Source organism: Copadichromis virginalis, linkage group LG19 (genome assembly GCF_057382275.1).
Source record: "Copadichromis virginalis isolate Kocher_CV1m ecotype Utaka linkage group LG19, C_Virginalis_male_GT1.1, whole genome shotgun sequence".
NCBI classification, from domain to species: Eukaryota; Metazoa; Chordata; class Actinopteri; order Cichliformes; family Cichlidae; genus Copadichromis; species Copadichromis virginalis.
The window spans coordinates 22,574,000-22,596,887 of record NC_140636.1 but is presented as its reverse complement, the minus strand read 5'-3'; the positions used below and the strand labels follow the sequence as shown (position 1 = coordinate 22,596,887).

At 39.7% G+C, this 22,888-nt stretch overlaps 2 protein-coding genes across 3 annotated transcripts; one reads left to right on the top strand and one right to left on the bottom strand.

Moving 5' to 3' along the window:
* Positions 1–98: 98 nt before the first annotated feature.
* On the bottom strand, positions 99–10,219 carry rbm25a (RNA binding motif protein 25a). 2 transcript variants are annotated; one of them, XM_085441776.1, is made up of 18 exons: positions 10,027–10,219; positions 9,628–9,755; positions 9,154–9,203; positions 8,737–8,907; positions 8,269–8,326; positions 7,745–7,905; positions 7,294–7,488; positions 7,083–7,166; positions 3,717–3,979; positions 3,017–3,128; positions 2,802–2,891; positions 2,609–2,682; positions 2,360–2,510; positions 1,764–2,166; positions 1,353–1,657; positions 1,156–1,254; positions 1,006–1,053; positions 99–726 (listed from the first exon to the last, which is right to left on the bottom strand). In XM_085441776.1, the coding sequence occupies exons 2-18, from the start codon at positions 9,731–9,733 to the stop codon at positions 634–636; spliced, it is 2,463 nt and encodes an 820-aa protein (XP_085297902.1). In that variant the 5' UTR covers positions 9,734–9,755; positions 10,027–10,219; the 3' UTR covers positions 99–633. The 2 variants fall into 2 exon arrangements, with proteins under 2 accessions (XP_085297902.1, XP_085297903.1); XM_085441777.1 differs by having other exon boundaries at positions 7,083–7,163.
* Positions 10,220–16,770: 6,551 nt separating this feature from the next.
* arg2 (arginase 2) lies at positions 16,771–22,145 on the top strand. Its single transcript, XM_085441527.1, has 8 exons — positions 16,771–17,178; positions 17,278–17,350; positions 19,842–20,016; positions 20,141–20,300; positions 20,437–20,531; positions 20,624–20,728; positions 20,873–21,009; positions 21,121–22,145. The coding sequence occupies exons 1-8, from the start codon at positions 17,059–17,061 to the stop codon at positions 21,306–21,308; spliced, it is 1,053 nt and encodes a 350-aa protein (XP_085297653.1). The 5' UTR covers positions 16,771–17,058; the 3' UTR covers positions 21,309–22,145.
* The last annotated feature ends 743 nt before the right edge of the window (positions 22,146–22,888 follow it).

Genomic DNA, 22,888 nt, shown 5'->3' with positions numbered 1-22,888 from the left:
GACCAGAAAATATAAGTATGGCTTCATGCCAACAAAGAGCACTATAGACGTTTCCTTTGAGAGAGGTGATTGAGAAGAATAGGGGTCAGAAGGCGTAAACCAGGTACATACATTTACTGCAGTAATCACATCTGTATATGGAAGTGACCCCAATTAAGTTTTTGGTGTTTGAAAATAATGTCATAATTCAAAAACAGCTAATAATTATTAACAACACAATCAAAAAAAACACTGTTTTTTTGTTTTGTTTTGTTTTTTAAAAAAAAGCATGTTTATTAGTTCACACAATGGAGTAGTGCCTCCAAACAACACCACCAAATTAAAGCAGAATGTGTCCAACACATTGTAGAACAGATGGATGAAATTCCTCCTGAACGGCATTAACAAATAAAAGAATTACAACCAAAGTTTTTTTTTCCATGCAGCACATTAGTTTCCAAACCCTTTCAGTTCACAATTTTGACTTTCTCACGCACACTCTCTCACACACTCTCTCACACACACACACACACAAGGCAGCAGCTCTTTGCCGATGGAATGGAGCGCCGTGTGGGCATGTTCACAGTCTGCTGGACCAGAAAACTGCAGACAGTAGAACTGAAAGCTCAGGAAGTCAGTCAGAGTCGCGTTTACTTATTTGACCAGTCCAATCTTCTTTGCTTCTGTTTCATATATCAGTAACCTCCACATTTTTACTATGAAGACTTCTGCTTCTTCATCAAGAACCTAAAGACAAAAAGTTCAGTTAAACATACTATATATTACAAAGCTGAATGTATTCAATGAGTCAGCACATGTATACAATGTGACTGTCACCAACCATTTTAAGACAGACCAGTCTGGTTTTAAACTGACAGTTTTTCCTTTTTTTGGTTAGTCATCCACTTAATCGACAATGTGTGGTACAGACCATTCAAGGACCATTCAACTGGGTTTCAGTCCCAAAAGATGGATTACATATGTAAGATGTTTAAAGACTTAGGATCCAGGCAAAGTTCAACTTACCATAGCAACATCATCAAGAATACCCTGAGGAGTGCTATGTGCCATTACCTGATCAGAAAAGAAAAATATTAACTAGAGTGAGCAACAAGCCCAACAATTCAACACCACAAGCTTAAAGATACAGATAAACTTCAAAGGATAATAACTGACCTTGGAGCAGACAAAATCAACCAATGTAGCTTCCTCCTCTCCAATGTACTCTATAATCTTCTTATTAATCCACGGTCTAATGCGGCGATCCATCAGAGTCTATGGAAAGCAAATCAAAACAAAACATAACATAACTAATAACTAAAATATCAAGCTATGAAAATAAGTGCAATTTCAAAATATGCCAAGCCTTTTACCGAATCAACCATTGCCCAGTCCAAAGGATAGGAGAAGAGCTCTGGCCTGGCAGTGGGGATCTTCTCTATAAGGCTTTTTATGTGTTTCCGTTTCTCCTCTGTGTTAATGCTGCCTTTGGCCCCTGAAATTTCTGCTCCATCGAGCCCCAGACTCTTTTCATCATCACCATAGTCCAGTGGAACCAGTTTCCTTTTGCGAGGCTGCTCATCTGCCTCCTCTTCGTCAAACTTGTTGAAAACACTGTCCACAGTTGCTAATTTCTTTCGCTTTCCTGCGCTGAGCTGACTCGGACTGTTGGTGGCACCTGTAGGAGAAAAAAAAATCATCAGGAAATACTATTTACTCTGGGAAAAAGCAGTGCCATTAAACAACAGATCTGTATGTGTGTTTTGCTTCGTTGCTGTACTCACCCAGCTTGAGGCTGAGGCCAATCTTGGGCCGGTGTTCCTCTGGAGGTTGGACCTCTGGAGTGTTCTCGCCTGGAATTATGATGCCACAAAGAGACTCATTTCCGGGGGTGTTTGGAGTAACGTTTCCACTGGCAGAAGACACAGAAGGAGCAGTGGTGATTGGTCGCATGGCGGGTTTGAGTTGCGGCTTGGCTTCTTGTGAGTCCTCGCCGTCGCGGTAATCATCTTCATCTGCCTCTTCCACATCGTCATCTGAATGCTGCGGGGGAACTTGAGGCTCCGGCTCCACAGGCCTTCCGGACCCCCTCTTCTCCCGCTCCTTGTGAGTTTTCTCCTGGTTCACATCCTCCTCCGGTTCAAGTTTCAGAGGTGGCTGTCGTCTGCGCTCTGCTTCCTCCTCCATCTACACAAATATGTAACACATTAAGCAACCTCAGGATATTGTTGTTGACTGGTGGACTGGCATATTAATATTAAATGCACAAACATCATTACAGAACAAGCAAAAAAGCTGTAATTCTGCAAAACAAACTAAAGATCTCTGAGTCTATCAAATGTCTTTGTCAGAGGTTAGGGAAAGTTCCAGGTGGATTTACTCTCTGTAATTCAGCATCAGGATCAGGGTGACCCTCAGCGAGAAGTCTTTGTCTAATTTCCTCCAGCTCCTCCTTCTCCCTCTTCCGGTCACGTTCATCCAACTCGATCTCCTTTTCTCTGTCACGAAGACGCTTCTGCAATGCGCTGCCCCTAAAAAAAAAAAAAAAAAAAATTAGCATTAACGTAAAGTAATGACAAAAGGCATTAAAAGCATTAAAACATTTTAAAATGCAAATTAACATAATCACCTGTAATATTTCGGGTCATCCCTGTCATCATCATAGTCTTCAAGGAACTCTTTGAGCCTTTTGGCTTCTTTCATCTGATTTTATGCACAAAATGAAACAGTAAACAGTAAATCAAGCCTTCTGTTTCCACGTATCTGAAATAATAAATAGTCTAAAACTCGTATTATGCAGCGTGGCATGCATTCTTGTATACCATTTCACGACGCCTCTCTTCTTCTCGCTCAGCATCTTTGCTATAGTCACGGGCCTTCTTCCTCTCTCTGACCTCCCAATTTTTCAGGCGCTTTAAGAAGGCACAGAAAAGAAATTCCAATCAGTAATCTGTCAAACATTAACAGTAATTTGCTTATGTGCAGTTATTTAAATGAACATTTCATCAAATCAAAATGGGAGAGATGATAAACATACTTCTTGATAAGCTGCTTCCTTATCTCTAAGCCTCCTCTCAAGTCTCCGCCGCTCATACATGTCCTCCTCATCTTCTTCGCGGTCTCGTTTTTTATCGTCTCTAGACCTCTCTCTGTTAAAATAATAATGGGTTACTGATCTGTGAAGTTCATCTTTATATCAAATGAAGTTGAAACGCAATCATTTCAAGGGTATTTGCCCATAGCCAGTGCCAACTGCTGAATACATTTCACTACAGTGTTTTCATTAGTTATTTTGTGATATGGATAGTTTCTACAAATGATCAACTGAACACAACACTCCCCAAAAATAAAAAGTTCCTTAACAGCCTCCAACAAATCCTCATTGGTTTCATTTACAGCTACCAAATGAGTCTTTCATTGTAGCGTTAAAAAAAAAAAAAAAAAAAACTAAAAAACTTGCAAAGCCCTAAAGTGGGGAACAAGAATTCATATCTAGCATATCTTTAAATCACAGATAATGAATTATGTTACCAGTATTATGCCACATGCATTGATAAGTCATAACACATGTGGAGAAACTTATGAGTGGATCTTGAGGTCTGTTGTTAGAAACAGCTGGAGCCAACGACCTTTTGATTTCTCAAAGTCCAAACCGTTAGAATTAAGAGACGGCCCTTTAGATGAGTCACAACCGTTTGTGTGTGAGCCAGAACAAACCATCTTGCATTAGAACTGACCTCGATCTGCTGCGAGCTTCACTGACATCTCGACTCCTCTCCCTCTCCCGCTCCTTCGTCCTCTCGCGTTCACGATCCCTCTCTCGCTCACGGTCGCGGTCCCGGTCTCTTTCCCGCTCCTTGTCCCTCTCTCTCTCCCTTTCCTTCTCTTTCTCGCGATCGCGGCGCTCCCTCTCCCGCTCCCGCTCTTTGTCTCTCTCCCTCCTTTCTCTCTCCAGCTCCAGGCGTTCCTTTTCTTTTTTGCCTTTTTCCTCCTCCAATTTCTGCAGGAGCCCACATGGGAAAAGAAAATGAAACTGCATTAGAAGATGCAAAAGGTGAAAAAAAGATCATCATACTAAATTAAATAAACAAGTTATCGGCAAAAAATGGTTTACACTGCCGGTTTCAGAAATGCTCACGTTCTACCATGACTCATTGTTTGGGGGGAGGTTGGCTGCTCCAAGTCAGGAAGTGGTTTCCTCCAGGAAGAGTGGTCCGCAGCTTGAGCAGGTTTAATGTATATACTGCTCAATTTCAGGACACACTTATATAAAACCATAAATGACAGTATATTCTTGAAATACCTAACAAACTGGGGATGTCACAGCTCATATGAGGGGTTTCACCAAAGAAACATTTCCAGTGTTATTGTAAACACTTACAGTCTTCTTTTCCTGTGCAAAGAGATAATTTCTTGTTCTGGCTCCAGTATTTGACCTCCCTTCTTTATCAGATTTGTACAGAATAAATAACAGGCCAACTCAACCTCTGCTGTTACGATGGGCTCTATGGTGATCTGGGATTATTATCTGATATCAAAAGGCAAATAAGTACTGGTCAAACCAACATCTGAATGTTTTCCAATTCAAAGTGTACTCGTGACTGCGGATAAGGGACAGATTTGGCCTGAAATGCATATGCATAGGATTTTACTGGAAATGGGGTTTTTCATATGGCTTGTGGTAAGTAAAAAAAAAACAAAAACAACAAACTGAAGCCAGCTTTGAACCTTTTTTAACTTAAGGTCATGAAGATCTAACTATAAACTTGAGATCTCCACTATATAATGCACTGGTTGTACCTATAGGTGCCAAGTGGATTAAAACAAGCCTAAGCTTAACACGGCAAATGGCGTAACTAAGTAAATTACATAATCGGCCCCCACGTGTTTTCTACATGGTCATTTGAGAAGGAGGAAAGCAATGCCTGACTGCAGTGCAAGTGATCCCCTAGAGCAGTGTGGGACTTCAGTATGAAGCCAAACTACTAAATAATAATTTGAACACCATTTTATTTATCTGTAAAGGCAATCACAGCTCACTGGTTCTCACAGCCGTCCATTGACAATCTCAGTAAACAAAGTTTGACCCATTTTTCTACATTCTCACTAGATAACATTTAAATCATGTTCCACAGTCTGTTCTGGAGCTACTGGTGCAAAACTTACAGATGATGAACTAGGGTTTCAGCACTTCTCTGCCCCTACACATCCTACAGGCTACATGTAGAAGGAAAAGCAGGTCAAGAGCAAAGTCAATATAATCAGGAAAAAAAAAAGAAGTCCAAACGATTCCTGCGAAGCAGTTTCATCTTATTACAACTCATCCACATAAATAGCATCCACATCTGTTTGTTTTTAAAGTCAATGCAAATCAGATACTGCATTTCATTTTGCCACAAAGAAATTAGTGAAGCAGTCTTACCGCCAGGTTGTGGTGTCTGTCTGGTCTCACCAACCCAATTTAAAAATAAAAAATAAAAAAGGAAAAAAAAATAAACCCTTCAGAGTCAGACCCACAGTTCAAACAGACCTGTGGCTGATTTAAAAAAAAAATATATACCAGCTGGTAGCTTTGTGGATCTGGACTGGTTAACAACATAAACTACCACATGTTAAATGTGGGTCTGACAGCTATTAACTAAAAAAAAAGAAAAAAAAAAAAAAAAAAGGACCACAGAGGAGGAAACTACAAAACTGTAATTTAACTCAAGTCTGCTAAAGTCTGCACACCATTTTAGCATTTCTACCTTCGCTCCGAAGGGAGGGCTTTGACAGATACACATTATTTGTTTTGAAACAGTTTTTCCCTAACCTACCTACAACTTACCTCCTGTATTAAACTAGTTAGTAGTGAGTTTGAAACATACTAATTGGAAAACAATTTTAAAACATTGCCATGAGCAGGTTCCTAACATACTGTGTGTTTGATGTGGTGTGAGGCTTGTTCCCCTTTGTTGATGGAAGTTTTTTTTAGTATATAACATCAATTGTCCTCAGTTCCAGTACAAAGTCACAACGTTTTGGGTTTCGTTAGTAGCCCTATAACTTCTTTTAAAAATACTGATAAGAGAACCTTGTTTTAAAAAGCGACAAAGAAAACAGTTGAATGGTATTCATACTAAAATATCCCTGCAGCTTATTCCTCCTTATTTATGTTTGCATACTTTATTTATGCATTGTCTCATTGTGGTGTAAATTTCTAAGGGTTAACAAACAAACAAAAAAAACAAACAAACAAAAAAAAAACCAAAACAGAAACAGCAAAGCAATTACTTACCTTGCAAGTCTTCAGACCGCAGAGTGCTGTGAAGGGGCGCTCCCTGCTTCAGTAATACTACAGGCTGCAGTTCAAACTGCTGCAGTGGTTAGGCTCTTTCAGGCTCTGTGTGTTTTTCAAACACGCTATTTATCATATGAGGACATGCAGAGGTTCACTGAGCTGCCCGACCTTCTTAAACATGATTCACTGTAATCACAACCTGCTAGGAATTTGTCCAGCATCACTTTTTTTGACAACCTTAGTGCAAGTCGACTGAGAGCCAGCTGCCCCTCTGCAAACCCTCCAGAAGGGAGCGCCCAAAATGAGTAGAGAAGAAATAAAAGATCATACTTACATCCTATCCTCGCAACTTTTTCCCAAAGCTGAGATTCTGAGATTCATCTTGCTCTAGTCACCAAATGAACTCTACCATATTGGTGGGGTTTAATCAATAGATTAGCTTTGGTTGGAATTTCACATTGTGTCCATGCACTCTGTGTGATGAATTTAGCTTGTGAAGAGCGAAATATTTTAGTCTCAATCAGTACTGTGAACAGTGACAACTCGTGGCCAGTTTGGAAATACTGACATGTACTATAAAGTAATCAATCGGTGGCTGAAGTATTAATGGATCATAAATCAACATCAACTACGTTCTGTACCCTTTGAATTCCACTAGCTACTCTAAGAACTTACTGACTACCAAAAGACTTTGTTTGACAGAAACAGAATAGTCTTAAACTGCAGATCCATTTTGCGTTAGAGGAATTTCTACTAACAAATGTGGAGGATTTCTTCTTCAAAACCTAAATTACACAGTAACAAGAGCAGTCTGATACATTACCTTGTGTGTGTCCCGGAATTTACTGATCTCTCTGGAAATCAAGTCTCTCTTGTCATCCTCCATCTCCATGGCATTGATATCCTCCTTACACAAAGTGAAGAGAGAAAGGAAACAAACACACTAAGCACTCCAAAAAAAAAATTTAATACTACAACAGCCAGAGCCATGCTCCAGCCCCTTCTCCTCCCCGTGTGCATCATGCAAAGACTACCTCCTCTTTCTTCTCTTTCCGCTTCTTGATGCGAGGCTGACTGTCAGGATCCTGTGAGGGAGCATTAAGCTCACTTGCATACTCTCGGATGAGGACATCTATTGCCCCCTTCACAGCCTGGTCTCTACGCAGGGTTTCTTCATCAAGAACCTCCTCTTCGTCTTCATCCCCGTTTTTCCCGCTGCCACCGACTCCCTATTGATTAGATCGAGAAAGATTTGGAGACAAGAGAGGTAAGGCTGCCAGCTTGCTAAGTTGGAAGGAATAAAAGAGGAAGACCTCAGAAGAGGTTTGTGGATTTAATAAAAGAGGAAATGGAGTGGGTTGGTGTGAAAGAGGAGGACGCTAGGAATACGATGAGATGGAGGCAGATGAGCCACTGTGGTGACCTCTAAATGTAGCTTCCAAAAGAAAAGGAAGAGTCAAAATAAAAGACAGATGAGCAGCATACCCCATTTGCACTCCTCTTCTTGGCCTTCCACTCATCTAGCTGAGCCTTAGTCTTGGCATCGACCTTCACCAACAGCTTCTTATCACCCAAGAGCAACTCATGCAGGAGTCTGAGGGCTCGCAGTGTGGATTCAGGCTCCTTATACTCACAGAAACCAAAAGCTTGCAGGAGTTAAGACGAAAACAAAGTTAGTTCACAAGGTTTTCAAATTCAGCCCACGAAGATATTTGATAACTTTTTTTTGTTAGAAAAAATGGAGTAAACATATGGGGAAAAACAAGAATCTGACATTCAATTTCAAATGTCCTAATTCTCCAAATCACTGATTGACTGACTATACCAGAGAAATGACCAAAAACCACATACATAAAATTAACATGTGAAAATAGGTCTTTAAGCATGATAAATAAGAGGGTAAGTATGTTTAACAGGATATAAAATTCTAGGAGTGTCATCCCTGTGCACCATCCCATGCACAAACACCAAAAAAGGTTTAAAATGTGCTTTTGTTTTTGTGCTGTTACCTTGAAGTTTCCCAGAGGCACCCTGGACCCTTTTCCAGCTTAGAACAATACCACATTTCTATATTCAAAGAGAACAGAAAACAAGGATTTTTTGTGTTTAGTAGTCCAGATAATTACAATAATTAACAAGTAAATGATCACATATAAAACACTATTGTTGTATCCCTATAACAATACTTGTGATCAAATATGATGAAAACCTCACTCCTTTTTACTTTTATTATACGTTGGAGATTTGCATTTGACTAAAACAAGAATAAATGTCTGTCACCTGCAACTCCTGAACCACTGTCATCTTTTAAATATTATTATGACTGCAACCTCTAAATATTTAAAGTGCTCTCATAAAAAAAATAAAGATTTGTCTAGCTGCAGACAGATTTTATTCCAAATTGATAATTGTTTCACATGAAAAGATCACTAACGTACATTAACCGGATTATTCCAGTTGAGTAACAGTAAACTTACAGCCAGAAGCTGCCTGACCAACATGTCAGATGCCTTTTCAGAAATGTTGCCCACAAATACAGTGGTGGTGGGGCCGCCACCATCCTCCGTATCCTTGGCTCTGATCGTGCCAGGCTCTTTCTTCGGAGTCATCGGCTTCTGTGCTACAGCAACTGTGGCTGGAACGAGCACCTGCAAAATAAATTTGATGTATGCAAATGTCACTCTTATTCAGAGTAACACCAAAGCAAACCAAAAAAAATGCAAATACAACAAGCAACCGATGGCGAGCATAGGGGTTTTATTCTTTAACAATATAATATAATAATAATATTAATAATAATAAAAAAAGAATTCCACCAGGCATCATTGTTAATATGTGCAAGTATGTTTTTAATAGTAGGTAGGTTATTCAGAATGCTCCTGCTTCGAACTCACTGTGGGTGTGGGGGTCACTACACCCATATGAACCGGTATCATAGGAGTCCCTGAAAACAGAAACAAAATACAGCACTCAGTCAGGTGTTATGTATATTATAACAGATAATATACATAACTGCATGTAAAATTCCCAAAGCCAATAACAAAAAAAGTGATCTGCAATTTTAACATTTAATTTTCTGAATATTAAATGTTAAGGTAATTTTCCTGTAACATTCCTCAATCTCTCTCTCTCTCTCTGGGGTATTAAGTTGTGTCAGTTTATTGGGCCTTTAGGTATCTTACTTCTCAACAGTTATCTATGTGCACTCATTTTCAAAGAAATTCTACCGTCAACTGATGCTTCACCCACATTATGTGGTTGTAGATTTAGATCACCCTGCTGCTTTTCCTTGAATGTCACAGAGCTGCCACTTCACAGTGTGTTCCTTAAAAAGGCTACAGAGCAAGTTTAAAAAAACTTTTCAATACCTGGTGGGACTGCAGGAGCAAAGCCTGCATACTGTGGAGGGGGGATCCTAGGTGGTAACTGTGGGATACCAATCTGCTGGCGGTTTATCGGAGGAGGATACGACATCCTGAAGACTCCAGAAACCTACCTACAGAGGAGAAAAGATATTTAGCAAATTAGCAAAACATCAGAGGAACATTTCTTTATGTCCTCGGGCTTTTGTTAAGATCATGACAGTAGTATTTTTCACAAGGATAGACAAAATGATCGTTAGTATGACCAACTGAGCAGGTAGGATATCTGCTCACCCACGTAAAAGCAGCTACATTAACTAGCTAAATTAGCTGAGACTGGCTAACGCTACTCTGTGGCCTTGCTGCTAAATATTAGCTGCAGCGGTCAAGCACGGATTTACCTACCCGGTACACCAAGAGTAAAATAAAACTGGAGCCTAATTACGGAGTTAATTGTCCAAATAAAGCCCAGTTAAAGTCAACTGACAGAAAAGCCCAACGCTAATGATTAGCGTTGTAATTTTCATCGGTGAGCAACGAGAACCTCTACGGATACAAATAACTGGGACCGATTCTTTTCCGAAATGAATCATGGGAAAACATCGTCACACGTTTTCTTTGTTGCCCTGTTTTTAGTCTGGCAGGCAGGAAACACACCCGCGTGTCCTAAATAAAAAATAACGGGACTTTACAAATGTGCTAAATAAATAAAAAATAAAAAAACAGAACAGTTATCTGAACTTTGCTTTCAATGTGGAAAAAAATAGAGAGGGAAAAATATGACAAAGGATTCTAAAATATAAAAAGGGGTTGATCATAGAATTAGAGACATTAGCTTATAGAACAAATTAAATATACATATTTATTTGTGTAGTAAATGGTAAATGGCCTGTATTTGTATAGCACTTTACTTAGTCCCCAAGGACCCCAAAGCGCTTTACACTACATTCAGTCATCCACCTGTTCACACACTGGTGATGGCAAGCTACATTGTAGCCACAGCTACGCACTTTGTAAATGTTTTCTATGAGAAATGTGGATTACATTGTTAGTTAATGAAAATTAAGACTGATACAATCAGAATAACATTTATAATTTGTTGCAAATTACTATACACTATGTGTCTAGTTATATACAGTGCAAAAGCCTTGAGCCATCCTACATTCCTCTGTATTTTGCATCTAAGGAGGCAGATTTTATTGTAATTTTTAATAAAAAATAAAAGAAAGAAAAAAGAAAGAAAAAAATCCCAAAGATAACACAGTTTGACAAACTTAAACAGCAATGATTTACAAAAAGATATATATATTAGCTGAAAACTTGGCATATCTCTGCATGTTTTGCAGAAAATCTATCTAAAGCAAATGAACAGTATCTGAATATCATGTCCTTAAGAAACAGATAAATAATTCCAGCAAAGACCAGATACAGGACCTGAGAGACGCATCAAGCCCTTCAGTTGATCCAGCTGCTGTTCACTGAAGCCTCATCAGAAAATATCTCAGTGGAATGGAAGTGGAAGCCGTGTGGGATCATTTTGACAGAGAACAGAACAAAAGTAGCCGACATCTAAAGAAGAACTTTGAATGTCTTTCAAGAAACCTGGAGAACTATTCCTGAAGGCTACCTAAAGAAATTACAAGAAATCTTACCTGAGAATGTTCAGCCTGTGTTTAAGAATAAAGGTGGTCATACAACCCCACAAACATGTAAGCACATTAGAATTGTACAAGCATTTATTTTTTTTAAGTGGACACATCATGAATGTGTGCTTTTAGGATGCCCTGTCTGAGTTTCTGAGCTTTAGTTTTGTATACAAGCACAACAAGTGCAACAGATGAAGAGTACAGGAACTCACAAGTGCTGCTGAAAACAACAGGTTCCTGTACAGAAGACACAGAAGTAGAAAAAAGCCTGCCCATGAAAATAAATCGGCAAGGGCCCACCTAAAATTTGTTCCTAATGGTCTGTAACTAATGATACAGTCATTGCTGTACTTACTTCTCATTTTCCTAGTAAAATATGAAGAAATTAGACTTTTGCACAGTACTCAAAGTACAAAGAATTTTCAAGTCCCAGCTTGGGTTTGTCCCTAGTCTCCAATAATTGTCCAAATAGGACCCAGAACATCAGGATGAAATCCAATCCAATCCAAGGTTTTTCCTGGCAAGCCTTACTGAGGGCTAAAAAAAGAACAATATAACTTTTGTATCTCTACTTTTAGACGCTTGGTGGCGCTAAAGTCTTACTTTCGTAAATTTGTAACTACAGGACCCTGTTTTACAAGAACCAGTCGCTTACGGTCAGCCTTACCAGAACTAGGAAGATGATAAGATGAGTATCTCAGTGGCATGACTGACATGAAATAGCATGTCTTCATGTGATGTTACAATCGTACTTTCCCTTTCGTTTCCTTTATTTTCTTTCAAGAGCAAAATCGTGACCGTAGACTATTTGCTGAGAGAAAACAAACATGTTTCGGTGCCACCCAAGTGTTCATTTCGATCACGTGAAAGTTCCTTTTAATTTGTTTGTGAAACGACAGAGAGGCCTTGGACTTTTTTTATTTTCACTTCCAATTTTACATTTTACTGAGGATAAGAAAAATATTTAGGATTCATCTTTATTGCCATTACACATGTATAAATACAGTTTACATCTAATCGGACGTGCAAGAGCAGTAAGTGCAATAGAAGAAGATTATATAGTAATCAATCAGTAATCAGTAATCAATGTGACATAGACCGCAGCCTCCAGGCTGGGCACACAGCAGTAGGGAGGCAAAGAAGCCCCCCAGCCAGGCTTCACACCATAGACAATTGCCTTCAGATGACCCCAAAGATAAAAGTCTAAGGGGGTCAGATCAGGAGACATTGGGGGCCATTTAACTGGCCCACGACGACCAATCCACTTTCCAGGAAACTGTTCATCTAGGAATGCTCGGACCTGGCACCCATAATGTGGTGGTGCACCATCTTGCTGGAAAAACTCAGGGAATGTGCCAGCTTCAGTGCATAAAGAGGGAAACACATCATCATGTAGCAATTTCAAATATCCAGTGGCCTTGAGGTTTCCATTGATGAAGAATGGACCCACCATCGTTGTACCCCATATACCACACCAAACCATCACTTTTGTTGTTCCAACAGTCTTGGAGGGATCCATCCAATGTGGGTTAGTGTCAGGCCAATAGCGGTGGTTTTGTTTGTTAACTTCACCATTCATATAAAAGTTTGCCTCATCACTGAACAAAATCTTTTGCGTGAACTGAGGGTCCTGTTCCAATTTTTGTTTTGCCCATTCTACAAATTCTGTGCGCCGATCTGGGTCATCCTCGTTGAGATGCTGCAGTAGCTAGAGTTTGTGAGGGTGCCATTTGTGAGTAGCTAATATTCACCGAAAGGATGTTTGACTAATGCCACTTTCCAGTGACATGCGGCGAGTGCTACGCTGTGGGCTCTTGCTGAATGAAGCTAGGACAGCCACTGATGTTTCTTCATTAGTGACAGTTTTCTTGCGTCCACATTTTGGCAAATCCAACACTGAACCAGTTTCACGAAACTTAGCAAGCAGTTTGCTAACTGTAGCATGGGAGATGGGTGGTCTTGTAGGGTGTCTTGCATTGAAATCTGCTGCAATGACCCGGTTACTGCGTTCACCAGATATCAACCCAAGTTCGGTCCGCTCCTCACGTGTTAACCTCTTCGACATGTCAATGGCTGTGAACAAAGAGAAACTTGTAAATAACTCATGAAAGAATAAAGTTACTTTGAAACCAAGTACACCATTGTTTTTCTTGTGACATTACCAATAATTTTGATGTGTCACATGGCCCTCTTGTATCAAAGATGGCCGACTTCTAAATGGCCACCATGGTCACCACCCATCTTGAGGAGTTTGCCCCCTCACATATGCTAATGTGCCACAAACAGGACTTTAATATCACCAACCATTCCCATTTTATTACGGTGTATAAATGGCCCACCCTGTACTATCTGAATGCGGAGCTACCGTATTAATAAAATTAAGCTTGTTTAAAGCCCGTTAAGAAAGCTGTCCATCTATTCGAGTTAACAGACAGCGATATTACAACAAGAGAATCTAATGGTTCACAATCGAGTATTTTATTAAATGACAGTTTAGTTTATATTACCCCAGCTCTAGCCTGGGTGTCTGCGTCCAAATTTTATGTACCCTACGGTCTGCAAGTACAAATATATGCTTTAGGATCATAGGATCAAGTTATCTTGGACGCAAAAAAATTAGACGCTAGTGAAAATTTATTACTTTCCACACACATCTGTGTGTGGAAAGTAAAAGGGACCAAGAATGGTGAGGCAATTTTCTGCAAACTTGACTGGGAAGTAGGCAGGGATTTCATACTTGCTCATTAGTTACCATAGTGATATACCCTGTTAAGACGTGAACCTCCTTCATAGTACAGACACCACAGGGTTAATCGCAAAGTTACCTTAATATTAACCTCTGTTTCGTAGTACAGTATGTTCATTTTTGTTCACTGAGTCATGCCACAGTCATGCATCTGAGGTGGGCTAATGACGTCAGAAGAAAAACTTGCACTTGATTCGCCTAGAACCGCTCAGTGGGTTAAGGTGAGGATTAGGGTTAGGATTTGCAATTAGGCTTGAAGTTTAGAAATGCACTACTTTGCAGAGGTGGGACCAAGTCATTGTTTTGCAAGTCTCAAGTAAGTCTCAAGTCTTTATCCTCAAGTCTCAAGTCAAGTCTCAAGTAATGTCAGGCAAGTCAGAGTCGAGTCTCAAGTCACTGGTGTAAAAGTCCGAGTCAAGTCACAAGTCTGAAACTTTGAATTTCAAGTCCTTTCGAGTCTTTAAAAAAAAAACGAAAAAATAATGTTGCAGTTATGCTAAATGTAAATATTAGACCATGTAATTTTTTAATCTGTGTTTTTCTCAACACATGACAAAATAGTGAACTTAGAAAATATACACAAATTGTGAAATTGCACCTCTTTAAAATGCAGCTCAATTAAACCTAGCTCCAAGAATAATTTTCACCGACAGTTCTGAGATAAGCTGCATGTTATTCTTGGATGCGGTTGTAGGACCGGCTTTAAAATCGCATGACAAAAATATCATACATATTAAAAAAAACTGCATCACCAACGTAGCCTGGAAAACATTTGCTAGTTAGATGAAGTCAGCTATCTCATCTTAGCATATTTATATGCATATTTATAATCATACGGTTCTTGGAGTGAGTGCATACACTCATGAAGTTTAGTAACTTCCGGTCACTGCAACAAGCCCAGGTACAGTTTACCGACGGATGGGTACAGGACCTTGAAATGCACCGTGTAGAAAGTAAAGACCATCGTACATATCATAAGTTTACCAGTCTCACAAATCGTCGTCATAAATACACATTCGTTAACCGTTTATTAATAGGACCTTTGAGCTCAATGGTAATTAATTAGTAGTGGAAATAATTTCTGGTACCCATCACAGAAATGTAGCAGTGACAATAATACTGTATGCTGTAATCGTACTGGACAATTAGTGATACAAAAAACTGTTTTATCCTGTGAATAAAAGTATATGTTTTTGTCAATGTACCATAATAACAGAAGCGAAACGCAATATTGTGTCAGGACAATTCACTATTTATGCACAATAAATAAAGGAGCATAGCGCGACCATTTCTGTTCAGCGCCAGACTTGCTTGTAACCTATATCACCAATTATGTTATGAAAATGACGTATTAAGTACTAAAAGACACTGACCTTCGTGTAAATGCTTGGAGCAGACTAACCTGTGAGCTGGAGTGTTCTGGGACGTTATATTTGATCTTTGAATGGCTGCAATCCAGACCATCTGTCGCGTCTTTGTTACTTTGGAAACATGGCTCGAACAATTTCTCTTCAACGACGTAATCCGATAACAACCGATCTCTTTACTCGTCGGCTTCCCGTGGCTGTCATGCGACCGGCTATTGCAGTTAATAATACAACGGCTTCTTGACATTTTTGTGTTTCTTTTTATCGCTGTGTGACTGATTTCAATTGAAAGCCTGCGTGCGCTAGTACCGCTTGCCACGAGCTCCCAGAATCCTTTGCGGTTCTACCCGTGAATGACGTCACATTTTCAATCTCTATATAATATGCATGTTAAATTTTATATTTGGGGTAAAATATCAAGTCTTTTCAAGTAAACCGGTTCAAGTCCAATTCAAGTCCCAAGTCATTGGTGTAAAAGTCCAAGTCAAGTCACAAGTCTTACAACATTTTTTCAAGTCAAGTCTAAAGTCATAAAATTAATGACTCGAGTCTGACTCGAGTCCAAGTCATGTGACTCGAGTCCACACCTCTGCTACTTTGTACCCACAATAGCCCATGTTAATGATTCCGAGCTATCTTTGTGTTGCCTGTGATGTAAATAATTTCAGCTGAACGCCGTGCATCGTGCTTGGAAGAAAATCCGAGTACATAAAGATAAAATATAGTGGATTCATCATAGCTTGACAAGACTACAACAACGAATTAACAGTAATAAACCGCAGTTTCACGTTAACGACAGGAAACAGAGTAAGTCCGCGAAGCACTGTGTTCCTTTACTTGTAAAATAAAATTATAATTATAAACTAACTGCAATTCATCAAGTAAATACACATAAATAATAAAACAATCGCTCGTTATATTTATTAGAAATCTTTGCTGTTTAAGTCCATTTTACTTTCAGTTAATTGCCTATGATAACTTGCACTTGAGATTCTGTTATTGCTTTACAGTGTGAAATTTCTTGCGGTGGTGAAAGATAAACCCCGTAATAATACACTAACCCAGATAATAACATGTTTTTATGTTGGCCAGAAATCAAGTGGGATATGTTTTGGCAGGAGCTTTAGAACACGCGTGGACAAACACCTCGGTCAAGAGCGTTTAATGTAAACAAGCGGATCATTACACTACGCTGCGTCTGTGGAAATTTCCACTTTGATGACACTGCAGCAGTGCGTCCCAACATTTCACAAAATACCCTTGGCCCACATCAGTTTCCAGGACACGCCTAAAAGCGAACCCACTTCCTTCCATAGTTGCTATTGGCTACTACGAAGGTGTGTCATTCAACCTGACGTCAGACGCTGTATATATATCAAGACTTGCCTCGGTAATAAAAGCTCATAACACATTGCAAACGCTTAAAAGAAATTACGCTTTTTATGGTAGGTGGCAGAGTTTTTTTTTTTTTAATTTTATGACTGAATTAAGAGGAGATCTCTTCGTATTCGTTGTCGGAGTCACAGTCTCATAAATATTCAGTAGATTGACGAGTCAAAAAGACCGCCTCTCCTGCACCAACGACACATTCAGCATCCTCGGGCGCAACATCTCACTGAGCTTTCGTCAGACTCCGAGTCGGTTTCATTGTGACCGGGGCGACTTTTAATTTCCGAGAATGGCTTTGAGAGGAGCACTTTCCCGTCTTTCCCACTCTTCCCGTCATTTCAACCATACTTACCAGCAAAGCAGAGCTCATTCGGTGGCCGTGCTTGGCGCTCCGTTTTCAAAAGGACAAGTAAGATATTGAGTTTTTTTTTTTTTTAATATTATCATTACTTTTAAAGAGCCTATCATCTTTAACAGTTTAACAACTCCCATGTTTTCTTCCCTACAGAAAAAGAGAGGTGTGGAGCATGGCCCTAAAGTCATCAGGGATGCGGGGCTCATGGAGAGGCTTTCAAATTTTGGTAAGTGTCGTAATCTTGGAGCTGCCGGTGGTGCTGGGTTATGTAACTTGTGGGTGTAACCTGCAGCTTAACCCGGCAGACTTTTAGACAGACATATCTTCAGCGCTCGGTCGTCAGTCAGTCTGTTACATAATCGGGAGAAAGTAAATATAAACAAATGATATGTAACCAATGAGAGAGATTTGGTGCACATGTTTCGGAGAACAAAGTGATTTACGCGCGAGTCCAGTTTGAGGCTTTCGTCATTAGTTTTACAGGATAAAACGTCGTGTAATAAAATAGGATGTAAAACTAGACTTATTTATAGGCTCCCGAATGTATATTTGTGCATGCTTAATGCCATATTAAAGCCAGTCAAAGAGAGAAACCTCGAACATCCTCTCCGATGTTTGATGTTAATCCTCGTCGAAATGTTATTGTATAATGGCTACAAACTCATGCATAGGACGGAAAGACGAGACAATACAGGCGGACATTGTGATAACTGTCAACATGGCACGCCGGCGTCTCGCTCTTCTCATTCATTCTTCATTCTTGCCCCCAACCCCCCACCGCCGTTCTGGCACATGCTCGTAAGAGCCCAGAATGAAGATGACGGTGTTATTTCCATTATCTCGTCACTGCAGTGACAGACACTTTTACTTTTTATGTGGTCCAAATGAAAACTCCCACGCAGTCCGGTGTGAAAAGAAGTGGTACCTTTAACGTGAAAGGCACAGCAGGTGAAAAGAACCCCCTCTGTGCGCATGTCAGCGAAGTGCCATTGTTATTGAAATTCCACTAAGGATTCATGAATAAAGAGAGGAGGGCCTGCCAGTTCTTAACAGGCCATGATAAGGTCACAGCTATCCCAGGGTACTTAAATTCTATCTGTGATCCAGACATAGTTAATTACCTTTGGAGTGATCAGGTTAATGTAGATTAATATTGTGCATGGAACAAACACAATGTAAATCATGATGGCCTCCATTAATTATTGTAGTAAAGGTAGTTCAAATTAATCTGTTTTATGCTTAATAAATATACTCAAAATGTCCAAAGTAATGTCTTGAAATTTTGCCCAAAAAGTAACATGAAATGGAAATCTGCTGTCGTGATACTTCCTAGCTCACCAGAATCCCCATTTGCACCACAAACTGCTCCTGCCTCTATAAATATAACAGAAAAACCAATGAAGGTGTGTGACAATGGCAGCTTAATGCAGGCCTTTAGGTTGTAACTTCCTAACTTCCCTTACCTAACTACCCAGGTAATCCAGTTTGTTCTGTTCCACACATCAGCTCATGAGGTGTAAACATGTTGTGCAAAGGGAAGAGCGCTCCCTTTGTGTTACACATACATTATACAGTGCGTCACTGGCTTACTTTCAGTTTCTGTATGGCCACTAAGTGGATCTGCACAATATGACTATATTGTCCAAAATACCTTGAACTGTATCAAATGAGTGTATATATATACACACACTCATCAGTTTGTTCTTACGTTGCTGAATCTCAAAGATACTGTTGTAAGTTTTATAGTAACAACCTTGATGTTTATCACAAGGTGGTTTATAAAAAGTAAAATAAAACCTGAATATATGTAATCTAATGTAAAATGTTGGCCAGGAATCAATTCCCTGGTGGCCAAATTGGCAGCAATGAAATAAGATCTAGCTGCTATGTCACTAACAGAGGAGGACACATGAAACCAAACACTAAGAGAAGTAGCTGCCATGTACTCTTACATCTTCACACTCTCTAGGTTTCCTGTCAATTTGTACAAATTGTTTAAATTAAAAATATATAGATATAATCAAACCAATAATCACTGGCATTTATAAACATTTAACATGCCTTTACATATGAATAATAGCGCTTGTAATCTTGCATTTAAAATTTAAAAGCTCATCCCTTTGACAAACTTATGAATTGTCTTGCAAGAGATGCTCACTGTTGCATCAAACAAGGGCTATTCCTGTCCTGTCTACGAATGGTCATGAACCGCATTGGTCACCCTTGGATCAGCAGAGTAATACTACACTACCGTCAAGGCTCATATAGCTGGATGAACCCTAATATGGTGAAACACTTCACTTGTTTACTTCGCTGTCTATATCTAAACTTTTAAATCTTCTGCAACCACGTAGTATAAGGCAAACTACAGTCACTGAAACCTGACCCGATGTGGGAAACAAGACTAATGGAAAGTGCTCCGTCACTAGTTCCACTGGCATTGAATGACTCAAACCCATGAGAGTGCAAGGTCAGACAAACGCATGTTAAGTCACGGGAGCTACGGATTATGTAGGCTGCCTAACTGACACCTGCACATACCACGTCTGCTAATTACAAATCCTCAGGCTGTTTGAAGCCGTCAGGTTACCAGTTCCTTTGTTCAGATTTCCTGAGAAAATAGTGCACTCCCATTCAATGAGTCATTTTAAACTGCAGCAAATGTGACACAGCGCAAAGTAGTTTAAATGTATGGATGTTTGTTGTTGTGTTTTTAGACTTTTCTGTCCATGACTTTGGGGATCTGAACTTCCAACACCTGGAGGAGGATGAGCCCTACATGGATGTAAAGTTCCCGCGGACTGTGGGTGCAGCAAATAAAAAGCTGTCTGCAGCAGTGAGGAATGCTGTCAGTGCTGGCCACACTCTTCTTATGCTGGGAGGTGATCACAGGTAGGAACAGAAAATATTGGCAATACTACAAGATAGCCTACTCTGTACAACAAGTCCAGTGTTTGTATTAATATTATGAATCCATTGCACAGATATCTTTAAAGCTGCTCTACATCTGTTATAGCCTTGCTGTTGGATCAGTGAGCGGCCATGCCCAGCATAGTCCTGACCTGTGCCTTATCTGGGTTGATGCTCATGCAGATATCAATACCCCTATGACCTCCCCTTCAGGAAACCTCCATGGCCAACCTGTGGCATTCATGCTCAAAGAGCTGCAAGACAAGGTGAGGAAAAACATTCAGCTTCACTAAAGATATATTTAAAAACTACTTACAAAAGGGATTCTGTTAATTTAAAAAAGTATTATTGCTTTTTTAGTATCCTGTATGACATATTAAACAACCTCTTTTCACTCACCAGATGCCAGATATCCCTGGGTTCTCCTGGACTAAGCCATTTCTCAGCTCAAGAGACCTGGTGTACATTGGACTGCGGGATGTTGACCCTGGGGAGTAGTAAGTACTTAGATTTAAAACGTTTTAGTAAACGAAACTGGGGTGCACTCTGAAACATAGGTCTTGATGTGTTTTAAAATTGTGCATTGCAGCCAATTCCTCAAGAGCTTCGGTATCCAGTATTTCACCATGAGAGATATCGACAGACTAGGCATCCAAAGGGTCATGGAAGTCACTTTCGACCATCTTCTGGCAAGGTATTATTATTAATAGATTGTGATTATAATAGATTTTAAAATGATAACACTAAAAATGTTCTTAATTTTTCAATTTTTAATTTATACAAAAAACAGTTATAGATGTTTGAACTGAGATGTTGAATTTTATTACCATCCTGACAGAAAACAACGACCAATACACTTGAGCTTTGACATCGATGCATTCGACCCGTCTCTGGCTCCCGCCACAGGAACACCGGTAAATGGAGGTCTGACCTACAGAGAGGGAATCTACATCGCAGAGGAAATTCATAACACAGGTACAGATCACTACAGTTATGGCTTTCATTTCCTTTGGTCTTTTCTAGATTTCTTAAAGGTCTTTGACTGTCTGGCTTTTGAATCTAACTTGTCATCATCTTGGTGTGCAGGTCTGCTGTCAGTCATGGACATGGTAGAAGTAAATCCTGACCTTGGGGCAAGTCCTGAAGCTGTGGAGGCTACTGCCACGTTAGCAGTTGATGTCATTGCATCATCACTGGGACAGACGAGAGAAGGCGCTCACACATCCATGGACGAAATTCCCCCTGGGAAAAACGACACAGAGCTTCGCCTCTAAGGGCATGAAGCAAAGCTATGGACTTCAACACTGTCATCCCTGACCATTCCACAGATTTAAATACAATACTGCAAAGACTATATCTATTTGAAAGGTGACAGTTTAAAGCTTTTTTTTTTCCTATTTTTCTGCTGCTTGGTCTTTCACTTTGAAAGCTAAATTATGTCGGGATTCATGAAACTACGAAAGGGCTTTGCATAATCTTTCTTCATATTGATAATGCTGAGAAACGTCTTTGACAGAATTTAGACACCAATACAGCTATTGGGGATACAGCAATACTAACTTATTTTATTATTATTATTATTATTATGTGTAATAACTTGTCTGGCTATCTCTGATAGCACACTGCAAACCTCCAATAAGTGGCTAAGAAATGATGGGTGGGTGGTTAATCTTAGGTGTGCGTTGCCACAGCTGCCAAGTATCTATCATGTTTGGTTTATGAGAGAATTAGCGTGCATCAGCGGTACAAAAAGTATTGAGTATGGACGATTGAAGTTCACAGTCTACTTTAGACTGTTTTGTGGCTGTGCCAGTTAGTTAAAACTAGAAGTATGCTATCACTTCTGTGATAGTTGTAGTTACTGTATTTTCTTTAGAGTTTACTTTTGTATTTTTACTGTGAATCAATACATGGACTATAGTGATTTGTGCACCACTATTTCAGCATCCCTGGAAAAAGTATTAACTATTTGAATCATTATGCGTGAACTAAAGTATGGCTTGTTATCTATGTTTAGTTTAATTTGGCTACTGAATGACTATTGTCCTTGTAACAAAGAGCTTCTATTTTGGTCTTCCTTTAATATGATTAAAATTTTTTGTTTGTTTCTACGTGTGTCTTATCTCCTCATTATTTTGTGATCAAAGTAATATATTGCTTTAATTGATGAATGCAATAAATGAAGAACCAAAGAATCACCTTGAGGATGAACATGAATGCCTACCACATGTCACGTTAATTAACCTAAACCTGAACCTCATGGTTACTCTTCTATGGTGTACATTGGACTGGAAGAGTAGTCAACACGCCCCACTGTGAAATAGAATGATTAAATAGAAATCATTACATTTCCCCACCAAGCTGGGGATTTACCAAAGATATTAGTCAGAATCAGAATCAGAATGGGTTTATTGCCAGATGTTGAGGTTTACAACATTAGGAATTTGCTGCGGTGCTTCAGTGCAAACAATAAGAATTAAAGTGCTATGTAGAAAGAAAGATATGTGCATGAGATATACATGAGAATAAGAATTAAGAGTGCTACGTAGAAAGATATATACATGAGTGCAGGTGGTGATCAGTGCCAAACATGAAATGATGCAGTGACACAGCGTAGGGTCATATGTTAGTGGCGGGGACAGTCATGTGGTTATTGTTCATGTGTCCAACAGCAGAGGGGAAGAAACTGTTCTTGTGGCGAGAGGTTCTGGTGCGAATGGACCGGAGCCTCCTGCCTGAGGGGAGCAGGTCAAACAGACTGTGTCCAGGGTGAGAAGGGTCAGCTGAGATCCGGGCTGCACGCCGCAGTGTCCTGGAGGTGTACAGGTCCTGCAGAGATGGGAGTCTGCAGCCA